General features: G+C 40.0%; 2 protein-coding genes across 2 annotated transcripts; one reads left to right on the top strand and one right to left on the bottom strand.

The window, feature by feature from the left end:
- Nucleotides 1-5,215: 5,215 nt before the first annotated feature.
- Nucleotides 5,216-8,858, bottom strand: LOC120435187 (macrophage mannose receptor 1-like). Its single transcript, XM_039604254.1, has 6 exons — nucleotides 8,825-8,858; nucleotides 8,173-8,357; nucleotides 7,145-7,346; nucleotides 6,666-7,004; nucleotides 6,203-6,294; nucleotides 5,216-5,338 (listed from the first exon to the last, which is right to left on the bottom strand). Exons 1-6 carry the CDS (start codon nucleotides 8,856-8,858, stop codon nucleotides 5,216-5,218), a joined length of 975 nt encoding a protein of 324 aa, XP_039460188.1.
- Nucleotides 8,859-13,512: 4,654 nt separating this feature from the next.
- Nucleotides 13,513-17,650, top strand: LOC120435123. The gene is made up of 6 exons (XM_039604104.1): nucleotides 13,513-13,634; nucleotides 13,972-14,301; nucleotides 14,622-14,942; nucleotides 15,313-15,381; nucleotides 16,399-16,628; nucleotides 16,916-17,650. The coding sequence occupies exons 1-6, from the start codon at nucleotides 13,595-13,597 to the stop codon at nucleotides 16,937-16,939; spliced, it is 1,014 nt and encodes a 337-aa protein (XP_039460038.1). The 5' UTR covers nucleotides 13,513-13,594; the 3' UTR covers nucleotides 16,940-17,650.
- Nucleotides 17,651-19,637: the final 1,987 nt, after the last annotated feature.

Below are 19,637 nucleotides of genomic sequence, written 5' to 3'. Positions count from 1 at the left end.
TTATGCTTAGAAAGATCTACTTATATATTCTTAGAGTTTTATAATTAGGTGTAGATTGGTAGAGGTTTGATCCTTAATAGTCTGCAAACTTTGTGTGCATTCCAGAGCACTCTGGTTTTCACAGCCACACTCTGGGAGCATGGGAGAGGTCGTACCTTGTCTTATTGTTTTATGGTAGGATAAACGTGTCTATATCTGTTTTAGTCTAAGTGCCTTTTGTTTAGATGAACTGCTGGACTTCCAGACCAGCAGGTTTAGAAAGTCTTTATGGGGTCATGCTTTGACCCCCCCACACACACACACACACACACACACACACACACACACACACACACACACACACACACACACACACACACACACACACACAGGGTATTCTTTGTTCACATGTATACCTATGTAAGATGTCATATGTTAATGAACCTATGCATATTCATGTAACCACAATAAAAGAGCAGTGTTACAGGAGAGCGGACGAGAGCAACTGGGATCAAGCGAAGGAACGGCGTTTGTCCGGTTCTCTCCTGTGCATGTAAAACATAAAGAGCGTTGCCTACTTGTGTCTTGCTTGCTCTGTAATTAAATTGTCTTCAACGTTCCAGCGAATGGGTTCAAGCTACAAACCTATCATTAATTGGTCCTTCGATGCCGGATCCCTGGAGTCGACGTTCACAGAGGGGAGAAGGGACACGCTGAAAGATTGACGTCAGCCAGGTAGTTTCTGTAGTACAGTCCCGAGACATGAGAATTCGTCATCAGGCCAGCTGTCTGTTTTCTCTCCTCATGAATGACGATCGGCGGGATCTGAGGCTGATATTACAAGCTAAGCAACACCGAGTAAGTTGAAAGTCTTTGCCAATGAGTGCGGCAAAGCACGCATCCACTGTGTGCGGTTGCGTTGAAAGTCTTTATCACTGTGTGCGATAAAGCGATAAAGCGCGTGATCACTGTTATGTAAGTCTTTTGCCACTGAGTGCGGCAAAGCGCGCAGCCACTGTGTGAGACTGCGTTGAGACAATAGGCCTAATTTTTGTTGGTTGTGAATGAGGATATTTGTTGTTGTTGTTGTTGTGTTCGTGGTGTTTGTGTGATTTGTGTGATTAACAGTTCATTTACAGGTATTAAACCTGTGCAAAGTGGTGCATCCATGTTCAGATGAGGCTTTGATGGTCCATAAATGAAGCTCACTGAACTAAAGAATGTGGTTTGATGATGGTTTACATGCTTTCCAAATAGAAGTTTTTCCTCCTAGCAAGGAAATACAGGTGCAGCAGTCAGAGTATTGCTGAAAGGAATCTCCTGAGAAATCTTCAGGAGCCCAGTGAGAAGCAAGAACCATTCCAGGCATAGCTGACAGTCCAGGCAGTGGTTGAGGTCAAAGGTCGAGCTGTTTGGGGCCCATCATGAGATCAGATTTCAGAGCCACAGCAAGGACCACGAAGCTGCGTTGGAATGAGAGCTGTGCCAAGGGGGCTTTCCAGAGGCCAACAGAGGAGATTGTGGATGACAGACGGGCACCTGAAGGATGAGGGGAGCGTGCCAAGCTCCATCGACAGCACTAGGGGAGTCCAAGGATGGCATCATGATTCTGTGAGAAGCACAGGAACCAGAAGCTATGGTGGTGATGACAGCAGTTTCCTATGACCATCACCTAATGCGGTGTCACTATACTGTGCATACGATGGCACACTGAAGACTGCTGGGATCATAACAGCAGTAAGATAACTGGGTCCAGCACCCTTTCCACAGAGGGTTTTCCTGCAGAGGATGGACAATGGAGGATATGTATCCCCCACAGGACAAGAAGGCCTGAAGTGAGGTGATGGGGGTTGGTAGAGGCCATAAAACTAGAGTGCTGACGAGGCCTGCAGCTTTCACGATAGCTGAGACCCATGTTGACAAACAACAAACTCAACTGGTATGTTTGAATGTCTATTCTACATACATTTGGACTCTGGTCCTATGGACAGTGATGGAAACACCTGGGAGAGACATTTATGACGTCCTGCAGAACTTAAACCACTCTGCAGAGAGACATGTGATTTACATGTCTTGCAGAGGAGCACCACCAAGCTGGAGTGATCTTGAAAATGTTAATTTCTCTTTTGACCATTAACAATTCATTTGTTTACTTGTAAGATGCAGTTTACCATTGAAGGAGATCAATGAGAACTTGGATAACTGCTAATATGTTTGTCAAACTGTATACGTTTACATATGGTGAGTATAAAAATGGTTGCATTGACACTGTCAGACATGAGGTATTCATAACTGGGGACTTTTCTAGCATAACTGCCAAAAAGGGGGGAATGTTAGGTTTTTGTATTGTTGATTGCCATTTATGCTTAGAAAGATCTACTTATATATTCTTAGAGTTTTATAATCAGTTGTAGAGTGGTAGAGGTTTGATCCTTAATAGTCTGCAAGCTTTGTGTGCATTCCAGAGCACTCTAGGAGCATGGGAGAGGTCGTACCTTGTCTTATTGTTTTATGGTAGGATAAACGTGTCTATATCTGTTTTAGTCTAAGTGCCTTTTGTTTAGATGAACTGCTGGACTTCCAGGCCAGCAGGTTTAGGGAAGTCTTTATGGGGTCATGCTTTGACCCCCCCCCCCACACACACACACACACACACACACACACACACACACACACACACACACACACAGGGTATTCTTTGTCCACATGCATACCTATGTAAGATGTCATATGTTAATGAACCTATGCATATTCATGTAACCACAACAAAAGAGCAGTGTTACGGGAGAGCGGACGAGAGCAACTGGGGTCAAGCGAAGGAGCGGCGTTTGTCCGGTTCTCTCCCGTGCACGTGAAACATAAAGAACTTTGCCTATTTTGTGTCTTGCTTGCTGTGTAATTACATTGTCTTCAACGTTCCAGCGAATGGGTTCAAGCTACAAACCTATCAATGTCACTCTTGTGCTTCATCTTGTGTTTGAGCTGACACACACACACACACACACACACACACACACAGAAAAACACTTTTGAATAGCAATTAAAAAAATTCTTCACTAAATCGTTCTTCAGCTCTGCTTTGAAAGGATGCTATATCACACTTTTATCACATGCTACATAGTGCTATGTTTTGTAAGCAGCATGAACAACGGCCTATAAATTACTTGACCGATTAATTCCCATTCAGCCATGCAAAGGTTTCTGGAGCACCCTGAGCTGTCATAGGGTGAAAGGTCAAACAAGCAGGGTATACCGTGCTGTCCAGCTGGTCACATCAGGTCAGCGGGGCAGAGTTTTGCACTTCCCTGTGACAGTCTCCTGGGCTAGACTGCTAGTGAATAAAGCTCTTATCACTGAGGTCAACATAAACTATGATGGGCACCATTTGTGTGTCACATTTACTGTCATACTGCAACATATTGTTAGAGCATGTTATTTTGAACACTGCGTCTATATTGTCAAAAGTATTCAGTCACTCATCCAAATGATTGACTTCAGGTGTTCCAGTCACTTCCATGGCCACAGGTGTACTGGTGTACTATTTCTATTTTATACCTGCAAAGTAAAGTGACAATAAAGGGCTTTTCTATTCTATTCTATTGTGAAATAGAATAGAAAAGATCAGAATGAGTCGCCTGAGGAGCTCAGTGAATTCCATCATAAGATGCCACCAGTCGTGAAAGTTCCTCGCTATTACATTTTCAACAGTCAGTTGTTGGTGGTATTATAACACAGTGGTGCCAGTGCACAGTTTCTCCAAACTTTTTCGAGTCTTCAGATTAGTGAGAACAATGTGTGAGAGCTTCATGAAATAGGTTTCCATGGTGGCGCAGCTGCAACCAAGCTTTACTTCACCAAACCCAGTTTAAAGTGTCTGATGCAAAGGTGTAAAGCATGCCACCACTGCCCAGGGTTAAAGTCTTCTCTGGGTCAAGGGGCTGGATGTTCTGCCTCTACATTTCTGCAAATAGTCCCTAAAATAAACTTCCAGTGCTACTTACTGATGGAAATCCTTATTTCCAGGAAGCAACAAGGAAGCTGCAAAATACTTAACCCCGAATATGTAATGTTTATAACAGCTGAAGAAGGCAAAGTAATAGTCTTACATCAGAACACACACCAACACAAACCATAATCAACCTGAGTGAACAGAGAGTCAGATGAGACTTTTGCCTCTTTTCTGGGTTTTAACTTCCTCCATCAAACTGCATCAATACAAGGATGTTTCTGTTGCCTGTACTGCTTTCTAAGAAATTAGAAGAAAAGAGAAAAGAACAAGAATCGTAGATGATCAAACTGTCTTTGTGTCCCTCTGCTTTGGGTTTTGACCTTCTTCCTCTGTCTGCTGTGAATGAAGCACAAAGTTAGTTGTCTAAGGAGAAAAAGTGTCTGGACTTCTTTAGGTTGCTTGAAGACGTTTCACCTCTCATCCGAGAAGCTTCTTCAGTTCTAGGGTCAAATGGTGGAGAGTCCCAGATTTAAGCCCTGTGGGAGTCCCCCCCCCCATTATGTTTAATGATCCCATAGTTAGTGTTGCCTTTATTTTTTGTGTCATCCTTTTTAAACAACAGTCAATGCAAATGAATAACAAGTTACACAAAAAAACTGGATCACTTCTTTATTATCTTCTCAAACAATTGTATAAGCATCAACATTCTCACATATAATATTTACTTAAAAGTTGATGTGAGTAAAACATAAAACAGAAATCCAGCTGATTCAGTCTGATTCAAAGAGCATCTAATGTTTGCACAGACAGGCCGTTTCCATTGCTTAATCACTTTAGCTCACTTTGTTGCAACAGTCAGTCAAGACTTTAAAATAAAGACTTTGGTTAGTTGAAAAGATACGTAAAGTTGAATATTTGAAATCAATAACTCAAGCAAAAAAGAAAACAGCAAAAGAAAGAAAATGCAAACGACACTTTACATTAAACGATGACCTACCACCACAATTTCATCAAAGCGGTCTGAGCTGCAAAAAATATTATAATTACAGAGCGTCCTATCACCAAATACCCAGCAAACCTGCTGTATCTTCAAGTCTAAGTGTTAAAAGGTATGACTAACATCTGAAACTATGTAAAGCCTTACTCAGTGACAGTAATCACACCAATTTTTATAGTTTTCTATTCATAAAGTTATCTGAAATAAGATTTGAATGATTTGCTTTATTTGAGTTATTCATACAAAGTATAGAATAATATGATAATATTTCACAACAGAGCCTGAAACCTTCAGACGATGCTCTTCTTCTTCATTTCCTCGTCATCCTTTTGGAAGACCGATCCATCTGACTGCTTCCTCCAGCTCAGTTTGATGTCTCCCTTTACTCCCTGCTCCTTCAGCTTCTGTTTGATCTGAGACACACAAAAAAGTACTTTCTTGAATAACACTCACTCAGTCCATCACTCAGTCTTTCATAGTTAGCTTAATCCTATAGTTCATGCTTAGTTTTTAATGAAAAATGACCAACATTGTAATTTGACTTCAACAGTTCAGTGTTATGAACTCCAGAGGAAAAGGAGTTTAATAAAGTTCAAGAGATTAGATGTGAAAGATGTAAAACATGACCTAAAATTTCATCACTCCGGACATTAAAAAAATCCCTTATTTCTGCTTTTTGTTGTATCTTTCAGACTCTGATTACTATTTTTAGATCGCTCTGTGAAAGCGTCATACTGACCAATTTTCATAACCAGCAGTGGTGGTCCTAGCCTGTTTGGTGCCCTGGGCAAACTCTCCCTCAAAAACCGCTACTGATAACCCAGGACTACAACAAACTACAAACCAGAGACCAAACAGGATCATGGTCCTAACCCGAGGCATCACCTTTTGGCTTGGACACTGTGGACTGTTGATTTTCACAGTACTCAAAGGATTACTCACCACAGCTTCATCTGCCAGGATGAAACAGACTGAAACTCATGGCTCTTACTCTCTTAATGCTTTTCTAGTCTAACTGAGAACCCAAACCCTCACTCAGCCTAAGGTACTTAGGCTGCATTTAGTCAAATGCAGGAATCATCACATTGCTTTAAGCTTATATTCAGAAAAGTATATTAAGGTGTATATAAGTATTGTGTTGAAGCAGATACAGTAGGTTAGTATTAGTATGTGTCTGTACACATCACCAGCACAGACCTGTGTTAGACTTGGTGAGATCTTGGACAGACTCTTTGTTGTTTATTAATAAGTACACCTTAAAATGTGTAATGACTTACGTGGTTCAGCATGGCTTCCATCACATCAGGGTGGGTCAGATCAGGACTGGAGTTTATCAGATTCACTCTCACCACTTGCTTGTAAACAGGCGCTTTGCAATAACCAAGAAGAAAAATAGTTACATAGTTACTGCTGCATAAGAAACAGGAACAACTGCTTACAATGAAACAAATCCGAGTGCAATTTCTGCAATGCAGAAAATGTCAAATCATGTATGACCCAAGAGTCTGTGTACAACAATGGTAGATCTTCCCTTTACAGAACGGGGCACAAAGCAAACCATCTAATTATGATTATCTGGTCATTGATTGGGTTAACAGAACTTTTAATTGTGTCAGATTACTAATCGTTTCATACATCGTAAGCTAAAACCATCTCTGTTTATATGAATGCGTTTTGCAGATTTTGGCCGACAGCAGCAGGATCAGAGGCCAGACTAAGACTTTCTGACACATGGCTTACCGATGTAGCAAACAAATTCTTTCATGGAGTCACAGGTCCAGTCCTCCCATTTTGCATTTTCTTCAAAGTTTGCTGCCACACAAGACTCGTGTCCCATCAGATTGTTAGGTTCAATAATTGTCCAATATCTTAATGAGGAGGTACTTCCATTTGTCCACTTCCAGGAATCTCTGAAAAGGCCAATCCACACCTTCACCCCTGCAGGTACCACCTCATCTATCTTCTGGTTCTCTGTCATGTTCCTCACACTGGCCAGGTCTGTGTAATGAAGTCTGCAGTAGCTCTGGGCCTCCGTCCACGACATGAGATTGTCAATGTAGACAAATGTCATAGTCGACCCTGAAAACAGACGATACTCAAGTGCTGTGTACAACCATAAATGCATTTTTAAGTCTGAACAATTAGGCCATTGTTGAAACATCAATAAAAGTTCAGCAACAAAAATTAAGAACATGACCTGCTTTGTTGAAAATCCTCACCTCTGTTATCAGAGCAGACGAATCTGTAGAAACTCTCACAAGGATAATCAAACCACAGTCCATCAACCATCAGTACGCAGAATTCTTTACTCATTAGGTTGTCTGGTTGCCAAGGTGACCAGTTTCTGAACTCAGCCTCACTGTTTTCTGACATTGACCACCTCCAGCCGTTGATGTCATCATACAGCCCGATCCAGGCTCGCTGAAAGCACCGATGATTTTTTATTAGACATAAAATATATGAGTTAGGCTGTCAGATTATCAGTAAGAAACTAGGTTAGGTCTCAGGGCAGAACATCTTATTTTGGTATTTCATATTTTGTAAAATTGTGTAATTGAGTTTTTAAAAAATTACTGAGCTTTTATCAGATTCACTAAAATAATTATTTGCTTGTACATTTTAAATTCTTTGATGTTTACAAGCAAAAAAGATTTTTAGCAGACAGATCCTAACCCTAACCCTGGATGGGATGCTACTCACCTAGTGAAAGTAAGAAACATAAATCTGTGTTATGCAAAAATGATAATTTATCACTGTTTTATTGTCAAAGAAAGAACATATTTGAAAACATTTAAAAAAATTTTATCTTCTCTGGGCTCTCCTAAAGTAATTTCTGTCTTCTGCTGTCTATCTGCTAGGAGGGGTCATTTTGTTAACTATTTTTTCTAATTAATAAGTGCAATTCAGCCAAAGCAAATAAATACAGATTTCATGGAACATGAGATGGTGGGGTTTTAAAACAGCAGTGGATCTAGTGTTAATGACTGCAGACTGAGAGGATGTTACATGTATGTTTGGTTCAAAGAGTCAAAACACTCTTTAACACAGAGTAGCTCTACATGATGGATGAATTCATTAGAGTTAACCAGCAATCAGCGCAACCAAACTGTACATAACCACATTGAAACAGAAAGCAGTGGAAATCTACTGAAATAATAATAATAATAAAAACCCCCAATATAGTTCAGTATGTTTAAAGTGAAATAATTCGTTTACAAGTTTCAAGAAGACTAAAAATTGAGTTTACATTGCCGTTCTCCATGATGGTCATTTTGCTCAATTCCACCATGTCGTTCAGCGTCTGCACATCCTGCATGTCGTCTATAGCAGCCAGGTCTGTGTACTTGTCTCTGCAGTAACTCAGCGCTTCAGTCCAGTTCTTCAGCTCATAAACAAACTGGTAGTAATGTTTGGAGGTGACGGCACACAGGCCTGTAAAAACAGCATATAAGCAACTATTTGGATTAAATGTGGTCTTAACATTTTAGCTTCACTGTTACATTACATTTCTATATAATTATTATTTTGTGTAATTATTAAAGAAAAGCAAAAAATTCTGAAAAAATGCATTTTTGTGTTTTGAGAAAAACTGTTAAAGGGAGAATTTTTTATGACTACAAGTCAAGTGGCTTTATTATGTTTTCAGCCGTGTGCAGTGGTACAGTACAAGTGAAACGAGACAACGTTCCTCCAAGACAATGACAGTCAACACAGGACCACATGAAGTGCAAGTGTGCAAAAACTGCAAAAAACAGTGCAACACCAGACAGAACAGACACAAGACAGTGTAACAATGACAGTGGGTTGTGCAAAAGTAAGTATAATAATAATGGAAATAATGGAATAATAATGGAAAAATATTACATTTAATAGAAAATTAGAAGAATCAGAAAACTTGCCTGTTGCGGCTATGATGAACAGAACTTTCTCCATCCCTGGATGTTTCGTGTTTTGTCCTTTAGTCTGTTGATATTCAGCAGCTGAAATGACTTTTTTTTTTATCTTTGTCTTCATGCAAAATGAATATGCAAGGTATTTCCAAGAGGACTATGAATACATGAAAGCTATGAATGTATGAGTGTGTGCAGAGGTCAATTCAAAACAAGTCAAATCAGTTTCATTTACATTCATTATTTTGCATGAGGGGGGGATACAACAAATCCACCTCTAAACTTTTCAACTAGAAACACTTTTATGACACTTCATCCAAAAGACAAAGCTTACAAATCACACAAGCACAAATATGACACACACACACACACACACACACACACACACACACACACACACACACACAATAAAAGCTAATGACACTAAAAACACATCTTGAGCCTTAAAAATGTCTTCAAACTCGTGGGGACGGGCATTTTTGTCCCCACAAAGATGTCTAGGCATGTACACACACACACACACACACACACACACACACAATACGTAGAGTGAATTTGTTTGTCTTCGCATGCCTGCACTTTCAAACAGCTTCAGTCTTTCTACTTGTACATGATGTTGATTCGTGGATAATATCCAAATCCATGCAGAGCCATAAATCAAGCTGTATGAAGCACTGGCTAGAGCCAGAGAGTGGAACCAAAGGCAAAACCAGAAATGGACCACACCCAAAAACATTGGTTTGCTGTAAGGTGAAAAGGCCCTTTGTAGTCATAGTTACAGCAGTAAAAATATGGCTGTGGTGAGGTAACGGAATAATGAACTGACATCCATCATGACTGATTCAATCAGGCAAAGTGTGGCCTGCTGTTCTTTGGATGTTGCACTGACTTCTGTTGTGATCTACTTGAAGTGCTTCAGGATTATTTTTGGCAGGCGAGTCCTGGGAAGGTTCACCACTACTCCAGGTTTTCTTAATTTGTGGAAAATGTTTCACACTGTGATTCACATTAGAAATGCAGTCTTTTCCAGACTGATAGATATCAGTGAGTTTGTTTCTCAAGTGTTTCCTTAGTGTCATAAACTGGCTGCACAGCAGGCAGGAAAGGACCCACAAGCAGACTCACAGGCAGGACTTAAACTCAAAAACACAGCTCTATTGCTGGCATGCAGGTGATGAAATAAAACTAAAACTAAACTGGAATTCTGGAACCTAAACATACAGAGAAACACACAAGGAAATACACAGCCATGAATGAGGGAGAACGCAACACTGGACTGAGGGAAACGGAGGCTTACACACAGTACAGTGACGAGGGAACAGAAAACTCATGGGAACACAGCTGAGACAAATTACCTTATTTTCCGCACTATAAGGCGCACTTAAAATCCTTTAATTTTCTCAAAAATCAACAGTGCGCCTTATATATGAATTCCGGTTGTGCTCACTGACCTTGAACCGATTTTATGTGGTACACGGCGCTCAAAAATCTGTCAAAAAATGTTTTAGTACGACTTTGGTAAGCTACGAAGCCGCACTGCGTGATGGATTGTTGGAGCATTATGGCGACTGTAGTCAGGAGCCTCGCGGAGTAATCTGGGTCCTAAACTCCGTCTTCTTCAGGTCCCAAAGTCAAACGAACACTGCGGCATCACTGAGAGTTAAAAACTGTCTAAATTCTTTCATCTTTAATAAAATGATCAGCGTTGCTGCTTTACCAGGTGTAACAATTAAGTTTAACATCCAGGCATCCATGAAAACAGAATTTATTACATTTAACAGCGTTAGAAGTTAGCAGGAAGTTAGCTCGCTAGTTTCCACCTAAACATGATATAGCATGTTCTGACTGAGAGATTTGTGAAAAATGAAAATGTACAGCTCTGCTATCACTTCCAACATAAATGAAGACAGAAAACTAAACAGCAGTGACGTCTGTAGGGTTACTGATGATAGGTTTGTAGCTTGAACCTATTTGCTGGAACGTTGAAGACGATGTAATTACACAGCAAAGCAAGACACGAGTAGGCATGGGAGAGAACCGGACAAACGCCGTTCCTTCGCTTGACCCCAGTTGCTCTCATCCGCTCTCCCGTAACACTGCTCTTTTATTGAGGTCACATGAATATGCATAGGTTCATTAACATATGACATATACAAACACACAAAGAGTACCTTGCCTGTGCGTTGTATAAGTATGTGTGTGTGTGTGTGTGTGTGGGGGGGGGGTCAGAGTGTGACCCCATAAATGACTTCCTAAACCTGCTGGTCTGGAAGTCCAGCAGTTCATCTAAACAAAAGGCACTTAGGCTAAAACAGATATAGACACGTTTATCCTACCAGAAACAATAAGAGAAGGTACGACCTCTCCCATGCTCCAAGAATGCCAGAGTGCTCTGGAATGCACACAAAGTTTGCAGACTATTAAGGATCAAACCTCTACCAATCTACACCTAATTATAAAACTCTAAGAATATATGAGTAGATATTTCTAAGCATAAATGACAATCACAATACAAATCCAACAACTGAAGTTGGGCTAACTGGTATATAATGATGTGCTACATGATTGCTAGCAACACAGCTATGTTAGCATAACATAAACACAGTGAAGCTGGAGGATGAAGGCTAACTTTTTTCCATTCTATAAAAGTTAACGTGAGGGTTCCTGATGGTTAATTCAATTCAATTTCAATTCAATTTTATTTATATAGCGCCAAATCACATCAACAGTCGCCTCAAGGCGCTTTATATCGCACAGTAGATAGTACAATAATTAGGGACAAATGCAATCGCATGGCAGGATGCTGTAAACGGACCAAACTTCAGTCAGGAGAACAACTGAGATAATCCATCCACAATACAAGGTTAGTCATTAATATACTGCAACAACATGGGAATAGAGCAGCTGCGAGAGGATTCAACATTAATGAATCAATTGTAAGGAAGTAGAGGAAGAAAGAAGAATGAGTTGAGTAAAGTTTGACTTCTCTGACTGTTTTGTTTCACTTAATGCGCCTTATGGTCCGAAAAATACGATAGACATGACAAGACCAGGGAAGCAAAATTAAACACACTGAACATGCTCATAGGGGGTCATATGATTGTTGGGTTTTTCTCTGTACCTATCACTTTTGTTGTGACCATATATAAATAAAATTGAATTGAATTGAATTGAATTGAATGGAACACAAGACATTCACAATAAAACAGGAAATGAATGACCGCAACACTAACACATGAGTTTGACAGAGGAAAGGCAAACGAGAGGGAGCGAGGGAGAGAGAGGGGCTCCTGGGCTGGGGAAACATGAACTGGAACACAAGAAGAGAAACAAGATGCGAGGGCTCATACAAGCACATAAACACAGACACACAGAGACAGTAACAGCTGGCAAAGACACAAGGGAGAACCAAATAATCCAAGAAACAAACAGGGACTATAAGAAACTCAAAATAGAATAACTGAGACTATAAATGAACCTGAATATAACTGAGAAGCATCACACTTAGAATGCGAGATGCTCTTTTGTTTTTGGACATTTTCAGCCTACTTTACTTTTACTTTGTCAAACAGACTCTGTTTGAGTGACTTTTTTTTCAACTGGTCTTACTTACAGTAATCAGTAAGTGAAGTGCCAGTCAGCAGATGCTTTTGTAGATTGAGCACTTTTATATTAACTGTCAGCATGTGAAACTGATTTAAAATTGTGAAACACAAAAACTGAGCTTATGTTGTCCAGTAAGGTCCCTCCCTAATGTAATGTTAACTGGAAGAGGTTGTGGAAGTTCAGTGAACTCACAGGTAACCTTTAAATGGTAAATGGTAAATGGCCTGTATTTGTATAGCGCTTTTACTAGCCCCGCCTAAGGACCCCAAAGCGCTTTACATACCCAGTCATCCACCCATTCACACACACATTCACACACTGGTGGAGGCAAGCTACAGTTGTAGCCACAGCTGCCCTGGGGCAGACTGACTTTATTTTGTTTAAGACTTGCAGTTTGTTTGTGTGTGTGTGTGTGTGTGTGTGTGTGTGTGTGTGTGTGTGTGATTACCCCTGCACTCTTTGTTGGCGATTGTTGAAAGCCACAAAGGTTTGCATCAACGCAGAAAAACAATAAAATCTTTTAAATACGCATAAAGCTTGTCAATTATTTTTTCCCCCTCTCTCCCGAGGCGTAACATCCCGACGTTTTGTCACGTCCCGCGGCGTTCCTGAGGAACGCGAAAGGTGACCTTCCACGTTGTTATGGTACGCGGCGGGTTCCAGCCCTGTATTGCAGCCCTAAACCTAACCTTATCCCTAAGCCTAACCATAACCTTATTCCTAACCTTAACCAGCACTTTAATGACGTGAAATAGTGTTTTCCCAAACGATTTTAAGGGGAAAAGCGAAGATGTGTAGATTGAGTCCAAACGGTTCTCATGTGTCCGCAGTTTTCCGATGTCGTCACGTAGGAACGCGTTGGGTGCCCGAAAATGTAATATGTTGACGATTTGTCAGCTAGCGTAAAATGTTACGCTTTGGGAGTGAGAACGTGTTGAATAAATTACACACTCACACAAACACACACATCATGTGGACTTTGTCATGTGATGATGATTTTGTTTGTGTACCTAAAATGTGCAAATGCACACAGAACAGACAGAAAGAGGAAGTAAATGTTAAATTAAAGCAGCGTCAGCTCCGGATTGATCAGACACAGAGACAAGCGACCGACAAGGTTGAAGCTGTTCTCCTGAAGTGTAACATATTTCCTCCATTTGGATCACTTTGACAATGAAGCTCCTCCATGCTGTGATCTTCTTCTTCTTATCAGGTGAGAACAGATGACCTTTGTATTGCTGTAGCTGTGTGTGTTTTTTCAATTTATCTTTCTATAATTTTGATGTTGTGTTCCTGTTTATTTTGACACGGCTGACATAGGTGCTTCAGACCTGCACTGGTTAGCATGTTGTTCATTTAGTTTCTCCTGTCAAACTTATGGTCACAGACAGAGGGAGGCAGAGCTGTCTGTTAGGGCTAATTCCCCGTTTAGGGCTGACAAGAAAAGCGCAGCTCATGACCATAGCACACACAAACAGATCACCTTTTGTACCTGTTTAACATCTTGTATTGACACTGAGGTGAATCACCTGCATTTATCTGTCCAACAGGTACAACTGGGTTTGTCAAAGCCAGCATTTGGATTGTACCTGAAGGAGGGAATTTATCACTTTATAATCGCTTCACTGTGTCTGGAAACACAAAGTTCTTCTGTAAGGAAAAATGTGAGAGAGCAGAAAACATCCTCATTAAAACAGATGGAACCACAGCTCAGAGCGGCAGATTCAGCATTGAATACAAAAATGCATCTTCAGGAAGAGGAGAGCTGACTATGAAAATCACGCATACAACCAAGTCTGACTCAAGAATGTATCGGTTTGGTTTGGGCAAATCTTCAGCTCCAGATTCATACTCAGACCTTGAGGTCAGAGTTTCAAATGGTGAGTTTCTACTAAATGTCATTAAATTCATAATTGTGGAACCATCCACCTGCTCTCATACCTCCATAAACTCTCAGGCTAAATACAGACCTATTTTAACTCAGACACTTTAATTAGTTATTATATAATTCATAGATTACACTGACTTGAAGTCAATGAATACATTGTGTTGTATCTCATGCCAGACTAGATTATAACACACTTTGGGTAATAACACACTGAAGCTCTGTGTTAGACGAGCACAGGAAATGTTGTCATTAGAATGTAACAGCTGACAGGAAGTACAGATCGTACTTAATGAGTTTTCATCTATTTTACAGAATTTGATAAAAGCTCTGGAATCTTCCGTGCGCAGACTGAGGGAGAAGAAATCTCATTTGGATGTGCCAATGCTGTCCATGGACAGAGGAAGTTCCTTTGTAAGAATCCGTGTGAAAAAGAAGGAAATATTTTCATTGACACAACTAATGACAAAGCTGAGAATGGCAGGTACAGCATCAAATACACAAAAGGATCTGTGCATGGACTGTATGCAACCATCAGACAGCTGACCAAGTCTGACACGGGACAGTACCGGTGTGGTTACGGCGACCCTTTGTCTCCTGATTCATACCACACTGATAATGTTTTTGTCGTAGAGGGTAAGTTTCTTTACCAAATCATGACAAATTTTCTTTGTGTATTTATAATTGAATGTGTTTCAGAATTTGTAATTAACCACTTTCACCAAAGTCATTATGTTTCTAACACACACACACACACACACACACCATCAATCTTTTAAGAGGTTTCCTAGTTGGACGTGTACAAAGGGATCAGCTGAGCCACAAGCCAATGTGGGCTATGACTGAAATCAGCTGATCTTTCATGCTAGATTTACTTTATTATGATCTCCATTGGCACATTTTGTGTTAGCTCTTATCAATAGGATAATTTAATAAATATATTTTCTTATTGTCATATTGGGTATTGATTTTGTATCCAGTTGATTGTTTTGTTTATTGTTCACAGCTTCAAAACCTTCTGCCTCCACACCTTCATCGGGTCAAACTGAATCTGCGAGTAGGAGCTGGGATCGAGGTGGGTTGCAAAGCAGTTGCAGCTTCACAGCATCTGTAGGGAGGTTAAATGAAAATTACATCCTATTAAACCTTTATGGCCGGTCGGAGAGGGCACGCTCTGTTTTGCGTAACTATTTTTAAAACCCGGTAGAATTGCAACCACATAAGCTAGCGTCTTTTGCATATTAAACCGGAGGAGTCCTACTTACATCTTATATATTCAGCTTGTCCTAGGTCACGGTTTCCTTCCACATATAGCTTTGCAAAAATTGCATGAAAAGCATTTGCAGCAGCAAAACCATAATATTCCAGAAACACGCTTTGCTGATCTGATCAGCTGTTCATAACGCTTTCTACGTGGAATAGACGTCAGCACGATCTGTCTGATGTCCGCCATTACCTGCCTGAAACCAGAAGTGGCGCCATTTTCACAAAAAAATGTATTTTTTTCCTATAGGGCATTTACATTGATATGCTGGTGTTTTTAAAATTCATGTTTGAGTTTATGCCTGTCTGTATAGTTTCTGGGATGCTTAGAATTCAGATTACACTGTGGGAAATAGTTTATTTGGATGCAAATGCTGTTTATTTTGCAAATTTGCATTATATTATTTATTTTCATTTTTTCTGCAGTTTATAAAAATGGGTGTATCTCAAAAATAAAACTATGAAGACACTCAAAATAAATTTCCTGTGGTTGGAAACTATTTTGTGTAACTTTTTTGCATTTACAGTTTTGAGGGATAAACCTCTGTAAAAATTTTCATTTTTTTGTAGTTTATTGCACTGTTTTGCAATTTATGTAGTTACTATGGACTTAATCCATCCAGGTATGTGCTCTGGCACTAAGGTCAGTTGACCTGTCAGGTTGTGACCAACTTTGACTATAGGTAAACTAATGAGATACTTGGCTTAATTGATTACAGTATCGATACTGTATTTAGTTTCTATTCAGTACTGTTAGCACGATTAACATGCTGAATTGTCCCAGGATTTTCTTTTAATTGATTATCTGCTTTGCGTTGATCGTTTGCAGCTTCAAACCCTCCTGACTCAACACAACAGGCAACAACACAGAGTCACACTTTCACTCCAGGACTCTCCAAACCGTCATCAGACTGTCCAGACTTCTTCCTGCCTCTGGTTGTGTGTGTGTCCTTGGTTGGAGCTTTACTGTTGTGTGTTGGTCTGCTGCTCTACTACATTAGTAAATTGAAGAGGAAAGCTGTATTAAACATCAGAAACAATGACTACACGATCATGAAGGTGAGTTTCTTTAAGTCATGTTGCTTTTTAAAAAACATTATCATGATAGTCACAGAAACCAAAGAAAATAAAAATCTTTTTACTGCTTAAATTTTCTGATTGATGTGTTTCATTACATGTTCACCAACAGTGAGTCTGAACAACATCAGCTTCAAAGTCTGATCAGTGTCTGAGAGAATAAATATTTATAATCTGTGTGGAAGCACAAGGACACACGGTCATTTGGATCAAACTCATTCAAGAATTTTAAATATGTTGTCGGCTGAAACTTGTTCTTTTATTTTCAGTTGTCTTCTGTCAATGATGATTAGACTCCTTCCTCTGCACATGAAGACTCCAAAAGGACCAGGAACAGAACTACTCTGCATTTATAAAGATGGACATGTAAAAGTAATGCTTATGTTATGTAGCTTAAATTAAATTTGCGTGAAAACAAAAAAAATCTAATTGAAGTGTATGCAGCATCTTTTGTTTGTCAGAGCCACCACACTAGTAAAACATCAACATGATGATGGCAAAAATGCCATAAAATCTTAAGGATTCAGTACATTACAAACCAGTGACTGTTTACATTGTTGGTATGTTGATCTTTTACGAAGATCTGTGAGCACATCAACATATCATGGTTGAACTGCCTGTTGTGTATTTGTGATATTGACAAATAAAGAAAATAGTCTGATTTTGAGCATTTAGTTCATAATTCACTCCTCAGCTACGGTCGCCATGAGTGCAGAGCGAGAACATACATGTGGGTTTTTTTTGTTTGTTTATTACCTTGATTTGCTTTTATAGCTGTTTTTTTATTTGTTTACCTCATAGTTTTATTTTGTTCTACTAATGTAAGGTGACCTTGAGGGTCTTTAAAGGCGCCTATAAATAAAATGTATTATTATTATTATTGTTATTATTATTATTGTTATTTTTATTATTATTGTTATTATTATGTATTGATTTCAGTATATTTTAATCATTATAGCTTCTTCTTAATTTGATTTGCTGTTACACAATAAATCTCATCCATGGCCTCTGTTGTATATAAAAATGATGAGCTTAACAAAACTGGGTTTGAAAAATGTTCAGCCTTGCTTCTGCTGTGTTTAATGTGAGTGAAGTGTAAGAACCATGGCTTTGTCTGTAGATCATGTGCATTCTTAATTTTGAAATAAATCCCTTTTAAATCATCTAAATTTTATAAGGAATTCGGTTGCCCAAAATTTATTTCTTCAGTATCTTAGGTGATCTTCACGAAAAGAGGCTATTGATGCATACAAATGTGAGACTGTTCTGTGTCATTACTACAACAGATTTATCAGTTTTTAGTGACACTCATCTGGAGGATCCACACCAATCGCAGTGACTGTTTTCTTGGGGTGTTTTTTACAATGTTTTATTCCCTCTTTAGAAATGTGTACGCACTTTCAAACATTCGATGAGATTCAGTGAGATAAATATGACTCCTCTCTCCTCTTCCTGAAGATGAGTTTCTGTATTCAAAGTCAAAGTAAACTTTATTGTTATCTCTGCTGTATACAGTTCAGTATATAGAGAGACGAGATGACGAGGCTCCAGTTCCATTCAGTGCAAAAAACAACAATAAATAAAGGAAGAGTAAGAAATAAATATGCACTTTAAGACTAAGGTAAGAGGAGTAAGTATACACTTTGAGGTAAAAAGGATCAATAACAGTCTAACTTTACAATTTACAATTGAAATTTAAAGTGACTTTGAAGTGGTTTAAAATAACAGCTTTACAGTGTGACTGATTTAAATTGACCTTGAGTGATATAAAGTGACCAACATGAGCAGGATCCCTGAGAGTATGATTGTCTATAGAGCAGCATTTGTATTTACAAGGGCAGTGGTATGTGGAGTGCAATAGAGTCAGTTAATGGTTTGTGTGGGTGTGTGTGGTGGGAGTGGGGCAGTGAGTTCAGGAGTCTGATGGTTTGCGGTAAAAAGCTATCTCGCAGTCTGGAGGATCGGGCCCAGATGCTGCGACAGTGTCTGCCGAATGGGAGGAGGGAGAAAAGTCCATGTGAGGTTTGTGAGGGGCAAGCATGATGCAGGAGGCCTTACTGATGCAGCGTTTGTGAAAGATGTCCTGTAGCAGAGGGAGAGAAGTTCTGATGGTCTTGGCAGCTGCTTTGACGATCCGATGTAGCTGACTGAGGTCGCCGAGTTTGCAGTTTCCAAAAACACAGGGATGCAGCTGGTCAGAACGCTCTCTATGGTGCCCCTGTAGAACATGGGCACCACTGTAGAACAGCGTGGGAGGAGGGAGGTCATCCTGCTTCAGGCATCTCAAGAAGTGGAGGTGCTGCTGGGCCTTTTTGGTGATGGTGGTCCAGGTGAGGTTGTGGAACTTGATGCTGTTAACAGTCTCTACCGTGGAACCGTGGATGCTGAGTGGTGTGTGGGTGGAGCAAGTCTGCCTGAAGTCGACGATCATCTCCTTGGTTTTGTCGACATTCAGTGACAGGTTGTTCTTGCTGCACCAGGACGCCAGCTGCTGAACCTCATCTCTGTGCGCTGACTCATCGTTGCTGCTGATGAGTCCAACCACGACTGTGTCGTCAGCGAACTTGATGATGATGTGGTTAGAGCTGTATGAATCTGCCGCTCTGAGCTGTGGTTCCATCCGTTTTAATGAGGATGTTTTCTGCTCTCTCACATTTTTCCTTACAGAAGAACTTTGTGCTCCCAGACACAGTGAGGTAATTATAAAGTGATAAATCCTCTGCTTCGGATCCAACCCAAATGCTGGGTTTAGCTTTGACAAGCTCAGCTGTATGTGTTGGGCAGATAATGAACATTCTTCTTTCTATGTGACTATTCAGCTCGGTTTTAACGCAAAACATGAATTAGGCACAAAATTTGATCTATTAATGTGTGTACGTGACCATGAATTATCAGGTCCTGTGACACTGAGCACAGTTTTGTATCTCGGCCGTGCAAAAAAACCTGTTGTTTTGCACTCTGGGACCTGAAACATCCAGAAAGAAGAAACTG

This window comes from Oreochromis aureus, linkage group 20, assembly GCF_013358895.1.
Source record: "Oreochromis aureus strain Israel breed Guangdong linkage group 20, ZZ_aureus, whole genome shotgun sequence".
Classification (NCBI taxonomy): domain Eukaryota; kingdom Metazoa; phylum Chordata; class Actinopteri; order Cichliformes; family Cichlidae; genus Oreochromis; species Oreochromis aureus.
This window is presented reverse-complemented; position numbering and strand designations above follow the sequence as displayed.

Excerpts from the sequence above, each read along its gene's own strand:
- LOC120435187 (XM_039604254.1), bottom strand. The coding sequence starts at position 8,858 with ATGGAGAAAGTTCTGTTCATCATAGCCGCAACAG. Across the intron at positions 7,347-8,172 it reads CCATCATGGAGAACGGCAAT|CGAGCCTGGATCGGGCTGTA; the intron begins GTAAACTCAATT and ends CGGTGCTTTCAG. Across the intron at positions 5,339-6,202 it reads TGGAAGCCATGCTGAACCAC|ATCAAACAGAAGCTGAAGGA; the intron begins GTAAGTCATTAC and ends TGTGTGTCTCAG.
- LOC120435123 (XM_039604104.1), top strand. The coding sequence starts at position 13,595 with ATGAAGCTCCTCCATGCTGTGATCTTCTTCTTCTTATCAG. Across the intron at positions 13,635-13,971 it reads GATCTTCTTCTTCTTATCAG|GTACAACTGGGTTTGTCAAA; the intron begins GTGAGAACAGAT and ends TCTGTCCAACAG. Across the intron at positions 14,943-15,312 it reads TAATGTTTTTGTCGTAGAGG|CTTCAAAACCTTCTGCCTCC; the intron begins GTAAGTTTCTTT and ends TATTGTTCACAG.